This window comes from Mycteria americana, chromosome 1, assembly GCF_035582795.1.
Source record: "Mycteria americana isolate JAX WOST 10 ecotype Jacksonville Zoo and Gardens chromosome 1, USCA_MyAme_1.0, whole genome shotgun sequence".
NCBI lineage: Eukaryota > Metazoa > Chordata > Aves > Ciconiiformes > Ciconiidae > Mycteria > Mycteria americana.
In genome coordinates this window covers 54552449-54565617 of record NC_134365.1, presented here as the reverse complement: position 1 = coordinate 54565617, position 13169 = coordinate 54552449, and the positions used below count along the sequence as shown (strand labels likewise).

The 13169-nt window shown below is 52.3% G+C and overlaps 1 protein-coding gene across 1 annotated transcript; it reads left to right on the top strand.

The window, feature by feature from the left end:
* Positions 1–5323: 5323 nt before the first annotated feature.
* LOC142408149 (uncharacterized) lies at positions 5324–12094 on the top strand. The gene is made up of 5 exons (XM_075498259.1): positions 5324–5501; positions 7256–7444; positions 10069–10204; positions 11305–11484; positions 11804–12094. The coding sequence occupies exons 1-5, from the start codon at positions 5324–5326 to the stop codon at positions 12042–12044; spliced, it is 924 nt and encodes a 307-aa protein (XP_075354374.1). The 3' UTR covers positions 12045–12094.
* The last annotated feature ends 1075 nt before the right edge of the window (positions 12095–13169 follow it).

Here is a 13169-nt window from a genome sequence, read left to right as displayed (position 1 = left end):
TGAGATGCAAACCTGAACTGTCCCTGATTACACCTCCATGACCAAGGAGCTTCCTGCACTCTGTAGGTGTCCCCACTGAACTGCAGTTGGGGTAGCACCAGTGTGGCAACTTCCAAGGCCCGACTGGTAGATACAGATGTGGCAAGTGCCTGCCACATACAATCCCAAAAATATCTGGGTAGTGACACATCTGAACATGCTGGCAGCGCCCTCCGCTGCCAGCGATTACTGGCAGGTTTGGTGAGAGAGTCCTCCCACTGACTTTACCCATCTGCAATGCAGGCACTGATACATGAGCTTCCTTTGCATTCAGTGGGCACCTCTAAAACTTCCACTGCATCTTAAAACAGGACTCCCAAATGGGCTAGATAAGACAAATCCCATTTCTTTCCCAAACTATAAAACAACCAAGAGTGACTGGCACAGAAGAAGATGTCTAAAGTTGAGTGAGAGGTGTCCTTCCATGTGTGGCTGTCCACACATTACCCAGGGAGGTGCAGACTTGGTGAGTCACACCAAGCCCCTTGCTGGGAGGGCAGGTTCATCCACAGTGCTCTCACAAACCTGTGGCACTGAGTCCCAGCTACTGGAGCTGGGAAAAGATGGGTTTAGAGGGAACTCAGGGCTATGAAATAAAAGCAGTGCGGTACAGAAGAGGCATGACATGGAGACCTTGCACCAAAAAAACTGGAATCATCTTCCTGGGGAGCGGTTTGTTCTTCCACAGAGCTAGCCCTGGTTGGTTTGCATGAAGGATGGACTAGCAAGAAAGCTAAACAAATGACTTGCAATGAGTAATTTAGTCACAAAATACCTCTATGTCCTTCTGTCTGCAGAACCTTCTGTAAGCAAATAGGTTTACCCATGGTCACTGACTTGAAATTAGTACTTGTGTGTTCGGTAGTGGAAGGTTGGCTTCTGCAGAAAAGTTCTGCACTGCTCACTAACAGACCTGGGTGAGCCCAATGCTTTTAGTCTTGGCCTGCCGAAGTGCGCAAACACTATTTCCCATGAGAAGTAAGTCTCATCACTTAAGTGCAACCTGCGCAGCACACTGCAACGTGCTTGGGATATATGACAAAGTTTACCTGAGAGAATGTTTGATTAAAACACAACAGGGGAACAAACATGACTGAAGTAAATTCCCTTAAATAGTCAGGGATCGTTGCTTTCTATTTTTGCACCAGGATCTCTATGGCACAGCAAGAAACTGAGTGCAGAGTCCCAGCGAGAGAATTACCTGTGTGCTCGTCTTCCCACCTCCCACATCTCTCAGTTGCCTTTTCTCGTCCAAAGGACCTGACATATAAAGACAACTGAGGCACTGAGGCACACATCTACATTCCTGTCACCAGTTCCCCATACAGGCAAAAGCAAGTGTCCCAGGGAAATTGCGCAGACCGCAGTGAGACAGCCTTATCCACCGAGCTGGGTGCAATGCATAAGCTTCCCCGGCTCTTTTCTGGCAAGACCCCCGCCGTTGCCCAGCTCTCCCAGTCCCAGTCCCTTCTTCTTTCCTCCTGTCACTGTTCATCCAGCCACACCACAGCCCTGCCCTGGGTGCGGGTCCTGGATCCCACCGCTGCCAGGGGAGCTTGGCAGTCCCAGGGGATGAGCGCTTCTCCATGCAGGGCTGCTCCTGCCCACCACGCCCAGCCTCTGCGCAGGCCAAAACCTGGGGCGTGCTACGATCGAGACCCCACAAGGCAGAGCACCACGAGGCCTTTTCTGGTTACCTTTGCAGTTCATCTACCTGCGCTCCTCCAGGGACCCTCCTCCAGACATCCTCATGTCACAAGGAAGAAGAAAAGCGCTTGTTCTTCTCCGGGGCTGGTGCTTTTTGGTGTCAAAGCAGCACAATAACAAACTGCAGAGGTGACACGGGCTGTGCCAAAACCAGGAGAATGGTATGAGGGTGTGGGCCATGCCAGGATGGAAAAAACACCTACGGGAGATTAAAGGAGGGATCTTCTAAGTGTCATGATGCCGTGTTGATGCCAACGCACACCTCTGCTTGGCTGCCTGTGCCACAGGAAGGGGGATGCCGCTTTCTCTGGCCGGGCACCCTGGCACGAGGGGAGGCAGGACACAGGGATGGGACAAGGTGGAGGGTGGCCATGTGCCATCCCCAGGGCCGAGGACATCCTGGCCTGGTGAGGCCGTGGGACAGGAGACGGGAGAGCCCCAGCAGCTGATCCGAGCTGGGGTGCCAGCTTCGAAGCTGTAATTTTGGAGGAGAAAATTGTCCAGGGCAGGCCGACACTCGTGCAGGTGGGAGCGTGTGAGAGGGGCACTTTTGCAAAGGGGGTATTTAAAAGGTTCAAAGAGGCACAGGAGAAGGTAGGGGGAAATCCCACTGTGGCTCAGCAAAGCTTTATCCCTAAGTGGATGCCCATCAGCCAGCAGGGAGATCTGAGTGCAGGTGTGAGAGACCTTTGAGCCAGCTTTGAAAGCCATCAGCTGGGCTTTGCCTTGCAGGCTGCTGTGGTGGAGGAGCAGGCCTTGAAGGAGATCACCCACAGGTGATCCGCCGGCAAGGTGGGAGCCCCCAGTCAAGACCCTGGGGCTGGGAGAGCTGCAGCCCCTCGGCCACACCAGCTTCCCTGCTAGCTCCCCCTTCCTTCTTGCCTTCCCCGCAAGGAAAGGGCTCGCCGAGCCAGGGCACGGACACGCTCCTCGCCTGAGCCTAGGGTCATCCCCTGCCTCTGCCTGCACAGCCCACCGCCTGACTCCCCGGCTCTGCGCAGACGGCCACCACCAGAAAGCAGGGTGCAGGGAACGGCGTTGAAATCCGCCCCCAGCAGGATATTGATTTTGCAATAATAAGCCCCTTTATCTCCCTTGGGCCCAGGAATAGCTCTTAAGAGCATTAGCAAAGGAATAATCCATGTCATCTACTCGGCATTTTGAGCACAAGCTCAAGCGCGGTTATTGTGTCCCTGGGCTTTTGCTGAGCCCATTCATTCCCCGGCACATGTGACAGGAATTACCACCGCTGGCCCCGCGCTGAAGGCCACGCCTGCGGCATGTGCTCAGTCCCCAGCTGTTTCACATCGGGACACATCTGGCAGCGGGGAGGGGGCAGAGGGCACTGCCCTTGGCTCTTCCCACCGTCCCCCAGCCATCAGCGGCAGTGGGGCCAGCTCGTAAGTCCAGGCAGGAGAAGGCACAGGCAGCACCGGGCTCGGGCTCGGCGGAGGGGCCAGTTCAGGGTTGGTCCCGTCCGACCAGACGGGTGCATCCCCGGTGCCCACGGGGCTGCCCGGAGATGACTCTGTTTGCACCAGTGCATGCCCCGAGGCCAGCTCCTCTCCTCTCCTCTCAGTGTTACGCTCTCACGCTGCCCAGCCTGCCTCAAAGCTTACCTTCATTGCACAAACAAACAGCAAAATCCCTGCAGTCAGAAGGGGAAAGGAAAAAAAAAAACCCAACAAAACAAGAAACCAGCAATATTCACTGAGCTGGGGAGGACCCCCCCCTCCTCGGCCTGCTCTCCAAGGGGAGCTGAGGAAAGCTCACAGTTTAAGAAGGATTAATCAGGAAAGAAGAAATTAAAGTAGTTTTTGAGCAAGATCATTGTGAGTCATGGGAGGTTGAAACAGGTTTTCCTGAAAAAGCAAGTAAATCCCCTGGAGAGAAGCCCAGAGACATACCAGCACAGCCAAAACCAAAAGGGAGCATCTGAGAGACAGATGGACAGACAGACAGAGTAGGATTAAGGTGTTCCCAGGTCCAAAGGCCCACGGAAGTGACAAGAGACCCCTCTGCAAGTGCAAGGAGGGCTGGAGCATTGCTGAGCTGCCCTGGGTGTGAGCAAGAGGGAGCCCCAGTGCCCGGGAAGGACCGCGAGCAAGGTCCAGCCACCACCCAGCCCTGCAGCTCCCCTCCTTGCCACAGACCCCCTTGGCTGCACCCCCGGGATGGGATGGGATGGGATGGGATGGGACAGGGGTTTCATTCCATCTGACATTTTTATTTCCCCTTTATGCACTGCAGTAAATCACACAAAGACCATAAGACCACTGTTTGGTTTTACGAACAGGAGCTGCCCACACATCCAAGGCAACATTTTGGCCTCCCAAATCCACTCGGGTAGCCATGCTCAGCCAAGCACATTGGTTGCAGCTACAGGCCACAGATATAAAAGAGAGGCGAACAAAAACTGACCCACAGAGCCAGAGCATCTCCCTGCCAAGCTGTGAGCGCTTGCAAATGTCCTCACACCCAGCTGCTGAGGCCGCTGTATTTGTGCCAATGCTATTAATGAATAGTGGCCTGGGCTTTCACCCTTACACCTGCAGTAAGTCCCAGGTTGCCCCAGGACATGTAAGGATGCAGGACAGGAGGGGTGAAGGAGACCCACAGGATGAGGGGAGCTCCAGGGGGTGCAAGGAGGGAAGAAGACAGCCACAGCACGGGATGACCCAAAAAACCCTGCAAAGCCCTGCTGGTCGGACAGCTGGTGTACTGGCTGCTGGGGAAAGCCTCGGCACAGAGGCTTTTTGGCACATTTCACCAAAACCTCACTGTCTCGAGCGCTTGGGCAATGCAGGACACCTCGCCTCTTCCTGGCTGTGCACAAGGGGCCAGGCAGGTAGGGGCAGGTAAGAGCAACCTACATCCCAGGAGGAAAGAGCTGGTTGCCTCTGCAGCCCCTCCAGCTATAAAACATCAGAAAACATCACAGCCTGAAGTGACAGGCAGAGAGACGCCGCACAAAGGGAACGCCAAGGAAAAGGGAAAACAGATTTCTCTGTGGTTCCCGCAGCAGCAAAGCTGGCGGAGTTGCTGCTACGAAACCCTTTGGATTCCCGTGGCACATGTCCCGCTCTGCTGCTGTTTACAGAAAATCAGCCCTGGGCTCTGGCAGGAGGGAAGAGACAACCACAGGAGCATCTGCAGCTCAGGAGCCTCAGCAGCAAGCTCGAGCGTGGATTTCAGCAGGTAGTGGAGGAGGAGGGTGCCCGATGTGTGGCTCCAGCACCCGGAGAGATGGTGACAGCCAGTCCCTGCAGGAGGGAGCTGTAAAAGATGGATCCCGAGCACTTGCTGCTTCTCCCTCCCTTTCCCACGCCTGGTTTCTCTGCGGGGCTTCGGAGCCACTCAGCCGAGCGGCCAGAGCAGGGCTGGCAGTGCTAGGAGCAGGGACGTGGGGTTTGTGCCGACGCGGAGGAGAGGCAAGCCTCGGGGGGAGAGCGGCTGCTAGCTTTGCTGCTCAAGGCTTAATGCCCTAAGAGCCCAGCTGACTCCTGCTCAGAAGCAAAGGGAAACTGCGGGCACTCGGGACAGCTGGGCACCCAACGATGCTGTGTTTCCCCAAACCATGACGGGACAAAGGTTTGGGAAATGCATCGCCCTTTGCCTGCTGCCCTGGAGCTGCCTGAGCTTTGCCTGGAGTGATGCTGCTGGGCCCAGGACCGCCTTGCCCGCGGCAGGAGACATCAGAAAGGGGGTGCCCAGAGAAGTTGCCAACGGGACCTACATGCACAGCAACATCTCAGGTACTCAAGCAAGCGATTGCCCGCTTCTCCCTCTGCAGGGCTGCTCGGGGCCCCGCCGTGCAGGCGCACAGGGTGAAGGGCGCGGGGACGTGTTGATGATGGCATGACGGTGCTTCTCCAGCGGGCGCAGAGGCACGCCTAGGGCACGCATAGGAGCTGCAGGGCTTTGCGTGGTTCTCACGGCCACAGCAGCTTCTGTGATCTGGGAGAGATGTGTCATGTCAGAGGCAAAATCGCTAGGTACTGGGAGGAAATTTAATGCTTGACTGTCTTCCTTTGAGAGTAAAGTCCTCCTCCATGTTAACCTCTATGCATATCATGATGGACCAGCTCCGTGGCCAGGGTATGGGCACACTGAACACGTGCCTGTCCCCAAGGGCTGAGCTGGGACCCTCAGGAAGAACTGAGGATGGAGATTTTTTAATAGCACAAATAATCTCCAAATGCTGAAGGTGATTATTTTTTTCTTAATCCATTTCCTAGAGCAGAGCACATGCCGTTCCCCAGCAAGTGGGACACGGCGCTGGGGCTGCCATGGGGTGACTGCCCGCCTGGTGCAGGCAGCCTGCCCGCCTCCACGTGCGGGCAGTGGCACAGAGCAGCCCATGCCATATTATTAAACCCTTCACTTTCCCAAACCTTTATGAATTATATGTTGTTTCCAAAATGCCTGTTCGGAACAGTCCCTGGACCACCTTATCTCCAAATCACGGCAATCATAGCCAGTGCCAGACAATTTAACTGTACAACAGATCCAGTCCAGGCATCTGGGCAGCCTCCCTGGCACCACTGAATTTACTCATCCAGACATCTCTACTACCTATTAACAGTATTGCTGGACCTGGAGAAAGTCTGATCTTACTCAACCTGATTTGTTTCTTGTCAACCCCTCTGGAGGAGAAGGCTACATCATCTCAGCAAAACCAGAGGCAAACCAAACCTCTCTCTCGCATTAGCTTTGCTGCTGCACTCGGAATTTCCCTCAAAAGTTCCCCCTAAGCTAGACAGAGCACATTTCTGCCTGCAGGTTTTAAGCTTGGCTTAACTAGAGTTGATCAGAGTATTTTCCTTTAATTCAGGATATTGGTGCCTGTGATACTTGTTACACAAGAATCTACTCATCCACATTTTCTTGGCCTTGTGTTAGTATATCCAGGGGTTTTTTGCAAGCACACAGTCAGACTGGCATCCCTTTTGGAGCCTGCCTCACTGCCGGCTTTCGCCAGGTACTAGCAAGCTGGAACAAGGACAGCACTAAAGATGCAAAGGGTGCAACGCAGAAAGGATTACCTAAGCAGGATAACTGAGTAGCTCTGAATAGTTGTGGGCAACAAATTAGAAAAAAAATTAAAGGCTGGGGTGGAAACTATCTCTCTATAGCATAGAGTAGTATTTTTATTGCTTTGAGTTCCAGTCAACAATATTCTCCCAGAATATTGGGGTATTAAAAAATGCCTGTCCTCTTCCTTTCCCTCCTAAGGGTTGCTCTCTGCACACTGTCCCCATCCTGTACTTTTCCAGCCCCACTTCTGCTCTTCAGTAGCTGTTCACATTGCAGAGTTTGCAACTAGAAGATTTATTTTCCAGATAAAGCCACTAGACTTCCCTACATCTCTCCTTTAGGGTTACACGAAAAAAATTTCAGAGACTTGCAGGACCCGCAGGAGGGATGCGGGGGCCAGGCAACCTTTCCAAGAGCATCAGCAGTGGGGGCTTTGTCACCACCTCCGCTTAATGTCTCCCCTTCTCCCCAGCGCCATGCACAGCTCTCCTCCCGCCACGCTACGGATACTACTACGTGGACAGAGGCTCGGGTGTCTCCTTGGGCTCGGTCCTTGTGTACTGGTGCCAGGAGGGGTACCAGCTGGTGGGCAGCGAGAGGCTCTCCTGCCTCCGCCGGGACAGCGCTTCGTCCTGGAGCCACCCCCCGCCCCACTGCCAGGGTAAGGAGCCCGCCGGCGTGACCCAGCCCCTGTGCCCACTTATAGGGTCTCAGCGGGGTGCAGGTGATTGCCACCCGATTGCTAACTCGGGAGGGGAGGTGCAGCCACCGGCTCTTGCACGGGGGTTTCCTCACTCTGGCCAAGCCAGTGAGGGCAGCAGGAGGAGGTGGGGTGCCCCAGCCACCCCAAAAGGGGACAGCAGAGGTCCAGCTTGAGCCGGTCGGTGGTCATCAGCACGAGCGAAATGCCATGCTTCAGCAGGGTCCCTGCAGCAGCGTTTCATGAGCCGCATAAGGTGGGGGGTTGCCAAAGGGGTGAATTCACCTGGCATCAGCTCAGCAGATAACCAGGCCTTATCTCGCTCCCAGGAACTGGTACGGAAGTCACCAAGTTGGGTCAAAACCTGGTACCGGCTGACACCCCACTCCGGGTGCCAGGCACAGGGACTCCAGGGCACAGCCAAAAGCTTTCAGCAGGAGGAAAGCTGAACTGTGTAATAATCCAGCACGTGCCGTTTGTGAAAGCACGTGCCAGTTGCAAATGGCCCTCACATTTTTTGCGGTACGAGCACATCGAGAACGAATGCCTGAACATCGAAGGAACAAAGTTTATTGCTTTAAAAGCTTTTCTCTCGCACACTGCATATTGTGTGTGTACATAAAATAATTTCAGGAAAATTGCCCTCAAGAAAGTTATATATTTTTGCAGTGGCAAGCAAAACCACAGGAGCTGTAAATACTGTATAGCTTACGTGTGAAATATATTGCTTATGCCGGACACTGAGAATTAAAGACCCGGGGCCCTTTCAGAAACAGTTTACGGGCAAACCTGTGGTGCAATAGCTGGCTAAAAAAAAGTCTGAAATGGAAAAGGTCTGCCACACTCGCCTTTGCCGCTTCTCTTTCCCTTGCTTAAGATAAGCAAATCCACTTTAAAAAGGTAGCATCTCACGAAGGTCAAATTGGAAACTAAAGTGCTTCAACCATAGGACATCCCTGCAGGTGCTTCAGCTCAGAAGCACCCCAGGCAGCTTACCCTTTAAAAATTAAAACAAAAATAAAGCAATTCGCCTCAATTCAGAGCTGTAAAACCTGGAGATATACAGTCAGTGAGTGTCTTTTGTTCATAAAAGTAAACACAGCAAAATAAAAGCAATGAACTTTGTTGCAAATAGGTTACAGGTACTCCTGTAGTAAAACATTCATAAAGCTCATTAGCAAACCTTGTCTTCTCGGCTCTAAATGGAGGCTGCAGTTTGTGTGCTGGTTAATGAAGAAACAACTTGAGTGAACCAAAAAAAAAATCCCAGACCTTAAATCACACCGTGCATTCCCCAAAATAAAGAGGTTTTAAAACAATTTTAAGGAAAAAATCCCCACGCGCTTGTTCTCTTTGAAACGAAAAGCAAATCTCTGTACTTTCAGGAGTCTTAGTTTGGTTATTTTGCAAGGGTCATAAGGTTGGTTTTTTTGAATTTGTGTGTTTTATTACTTTGAAAACCTAAACATACCATTTTTGCAGATGTTAGCGAATTCTTTCGTATTATCTTGCCCTTGGGATGGGAGCCATGTCCCTAACTTCAGACATTTACAATGCAAACATCATTCAAGTTCCCTTTACAGTTTGATCAGGATGTAATTCATCTGCTTTTTCCAGACATCCATCTTAGGGCAGGTAGGGATCACAGACTCGGATGGATCATACACCCATCTGAGAAAATCCTGAAGGAAGTGGCTATTTTTTACAGTGAGGGTGGTGAAACACTGGAACAGGTTGCCCAGAGAGGTGGTAGATGCCCCATCCCTGGAAACATTCAAGGCCAGGCTGGACGGGGCTCTGAGCAACCTGATCCAGTTGAAGATGTCCTTGCACGTTGCAGGGGGTTGGACTAGGTGACCTGTAAAGGTCCCTTCCGACCCAAACCATTCCATGATTACATCCATCAGTTTCCAATTAATTTTTTTTTTCTTTTTAAATTTCACAAGCCCATTTTTTCTTTCAAATACTCATGCTTCATTAATCCATTTTTAATTTTTTTTCCTTTTTAACTTTTTTCCTTTTCAACTTTTTGTTTCCTTTTCAACTTTTTTCCTCTTCAACTTTTCCTTTTTAACTTTTTTTCAGCTTTTTAGTTCCTTTTCAACTTTTTAGTTCCTTTTCAACTTTTTTTCCCTTTTTCAATTTTTTCTTTTTCTTTTTTTCCCAAGGAACCGTTAAGCAGAAATATATGTTCCAGGTAAAAAAAACCAAACCAACCAAACAAAAAAACCCCAAGTTACCATCATTTCTTTATTTTTTATTCGGGCCTCAATTCACGCTACCTTTGCGCTTCACGCAAGACACATCCGACGTATTACGTTTTCTGCCCCGTGTCATTATTTTACTCTAATCACCTGAAGAAAATATTAACTTTTAATACGATTTCGTCCCTAAACGTCCTTCTTTATGGAACCGGCGTGGCGTCACCCACGTTGACCGTTGTTATTTTTTTTAATGGTTATTAATAAAAACGACAGCCTGAAGCACAGCTTGAAGTCATCCACACGGGGGAGCGGGGCCGGGGGGGTTGCGGTCCCCCCCGCCCCCCGGCTGCCCCTCACCGCCGCCCCGCTCTGCCCCCGCAGCCGCCCCGCAGCCCTCGGGCACCGGCTCCCGCGCTGCGGTGGCCGCCTCGCTGCTGAGCGGAGCCGTCATCGTGGCCCTGTCCGTCTCCTTCGCCGTCTGCTGCTGGCGGGATAGGGCGAGGAGGAGCCGCGGGGGGTGAGTACGGAGGGGGTGAGGTGTTTTTGGAGGGGGTGTGAGGAGCGGCTAAGGCTGGTGAAGCCGAAGGAGAGTCGCTGCTGCCATCTGCTGAGACACGCAGCCGCGCGGGTTGCACCCACTCGGGACACGGCATCTCGCCACCCACCTCTCCCCCCCCCTGCGCGACCCTCCCCTCCTTCACGCATCTGAAACCACGGGCAGCTTGGCACGATCACGCAGGAAAAAGTTAAACCGCTGCTCCAAAGCGAAGGTAGGCTTGGCTCCTATGAAGAAGGGGTCCCGGTGGTGGGGATGCTGCTGGTGATTGCAGAGAGGGCTCCCACAAGCAAAGCCGTAGCACATGCAAAGCTGTTAAAGGTGATTTACAAAAAGCTCTCCAAAACGGAGGAAGAAGGGAACAGACAACACATGGAGGATGGTCGGTGGGAATATCCCTTTTCTGAGGCTGAGTTCAGTGCAACTGCGTGTGCACAGCGCAGCAGGGGGAAGGGAGGAACATCCTCCTCTGGGAAGGATGGGGAGAGAAGCCGCAGCAGGGAGCAGGGCTGGGCGAGCAGAGGGGCCACCAGCCAGGACCACGCTCACAGATCAGCATCTCTGCAGCAGCAGTTCCCTGTTTTCCCGGCCTACAGTCCAGCAGGACCGCTTTGGTTTTGCCAGCGATGGTATCCTGAACAAGGGATCACAGCAACAGGGGCTACGCAGAAGCCAGGGATGCAGCTTTAACCGAGAGCCTAATTCCTTATTATCAGAAGTGCCTAAGGACAAGGAGTAAAAAAAACCCTGCAAGACATAACATCTCAATCTCTCAGCAGGCACCAGCCATACCTCTCCCTGCTGGCCTGCTCTCCCCCGGGCTGGCTGGTGCCTCCCCAGCACCCCTTTTCTGCAGGGCTGAAACAGCTTCGGTGCTTCCCTCGGGGAGTGGAGGAAGGGGGTCAAAACCACTGGGTGACAGCTTCAGTTTAGGATACAAACACGCAATCTTTCCGGGGTGGGGGGGTGGGGGGGATGGGGGTGGGGGTGTAAATGAAAACAAACAGCCCACAAAGTGCAAAGAAAGCATCTGCATGGGCATCTCTCTCTCCACCTTGCAGGCAACAGCATAGGAGGAAGATCACAGGAGGACGGAAATGTGACCCCTCCACCCCAGAAAGGCGGAGGAATACTTTTGGGAGACTGAAACACTACCACCGGCGCGATTACCACCTCTCAGCCCTCTCCAGCTCTGTGTTCCCGGGGGCGTTCGCACACTGCAATAACCTGGCTTTCCAAAGGTATCGCTCAGCCCTGGCGCTGGCACTGCCCTCCCAGCTCCTCAAGAGCCACTGCCAGACCACCTGGAGGCAGGAGCAGCCAGATGTAAAATCCCACATCGCTTGGGCATTCAGTCCCACCTGCCTCACCCTCTTCTGCACTCCCCACCTAGCACCTAACAGCCATGAAACCCTTGCACCCACTCTTTTTCAAGGGGCAGGTGAGCCAGAGGACCAGGGCAGCCCTTGGCCCTGCCTCAGCATCGCCTTGGTGGGCTGCAGGCTCCCATGGGTGCTGCAGCCCTCTCTTACTACCCCCTCTCCCTCTTGCCTTTACCAGGAGCCCCGAAAACCTGCCAAAGCTGCCCCTGCAGAGCTGGCACCCTGAAGCGCAGGTCTTGCCTCAGATGGTGTTACAGCCCAGCACACCACCCAGCACCACCCTGCCCAGCCAGCCACCCCGCAACATACTGCTGCCTGCCATGCCCTGCCGTGCCGACATCCCCAGGGACCTGCTCCCCCTCTACTACAGTCGCTACGAGGAACATAAGCTCTTCAACAAGTTCGGGAGGCCGGTTTGAAAATTTAAACTGCCATTCAACTTATTTTCCTTTTTTCTTTTGACACCATCAATGCCCTGAAACTCTGCAGAGCTCAGGAAAGAATTTCACAAGAGCCAATTACTGCACCTGAGTTTTCAAATGGAGAAAATTTGACACTTCATGTTGAAAGGCTTTTTTGATATAATCTTTTTATTGCTGCCCATGTCCAGAAGTGCACATTTCAAACAAGAGTTCCTGGGTTACAAGCTTCTTAATTGATCATTTTGGTGAGATGCATAAAGCCAAGACTGAGCAGCTCCAGCTTAACCTACAGGCTAAGCATGTGCAGACTTTCAGGTTTTAAACACAAGAGTCTGATATTCTGTTTAGGGTTCTTTTAAAGGCTGAAAGTGAAGACAGCCAGTTACCAGGAACAAGGAATCTATGTCATTAGATAATTGGAAACATTTACAATTCATTGCACTTGAATGTAGGCTGAGATTTAAAGGATTTTTTTTGTTGTTGTTCAGAACTCACCATATCCTCCCATTTCTACACAGGCAATCTTAGACTTGCAAGATGCAGTGACAAGTGTGCAAAGATAGCCAGTCAAGAGGAAGGCATGAATTTATCTTTAATACAAAGGACCTAGCACATTTGGAAAAGAAAAAAAAAAAAACAAACAAAAAAACCCCTGGGGTTTTTCATCCTTTCTCTCCTGCATTAGAAATTCACATCAGGTGTATCAGGACCTACAGCAACACCCGAAGAGCTAGCCTAAGTGTCATCACTTGCATTCAGAAAGCAATGACACCCATATTTCTGTCCAGGATTTCCTGGGTAGAAATACAAGGGTACATTCCAGGCAGTGCATGCAGAGCCTAGCCAGCAGCTTCAGGACACCTCGGTCCCCCATTCGCACTGCAGGACAGGCCTGTGCACGCATAGCGCACCTGAAGCAGTCTGGGCTCATGGGGCTTGTTGAGTAACATGGCATCACGCGTGCAGAGATGCTGTTTGTATCTCGGGAGGCATTATGGCATTAGCCAAAAGTAGTGCTGGCAGCCCCAAGAGCTGCTCCATGCACGGGGCAGGGAATAAGAACAAGCACCCAGGACATGAACCCCCAGGGTCCACCTGCCATCTAATGCTCAAGGATGCAAA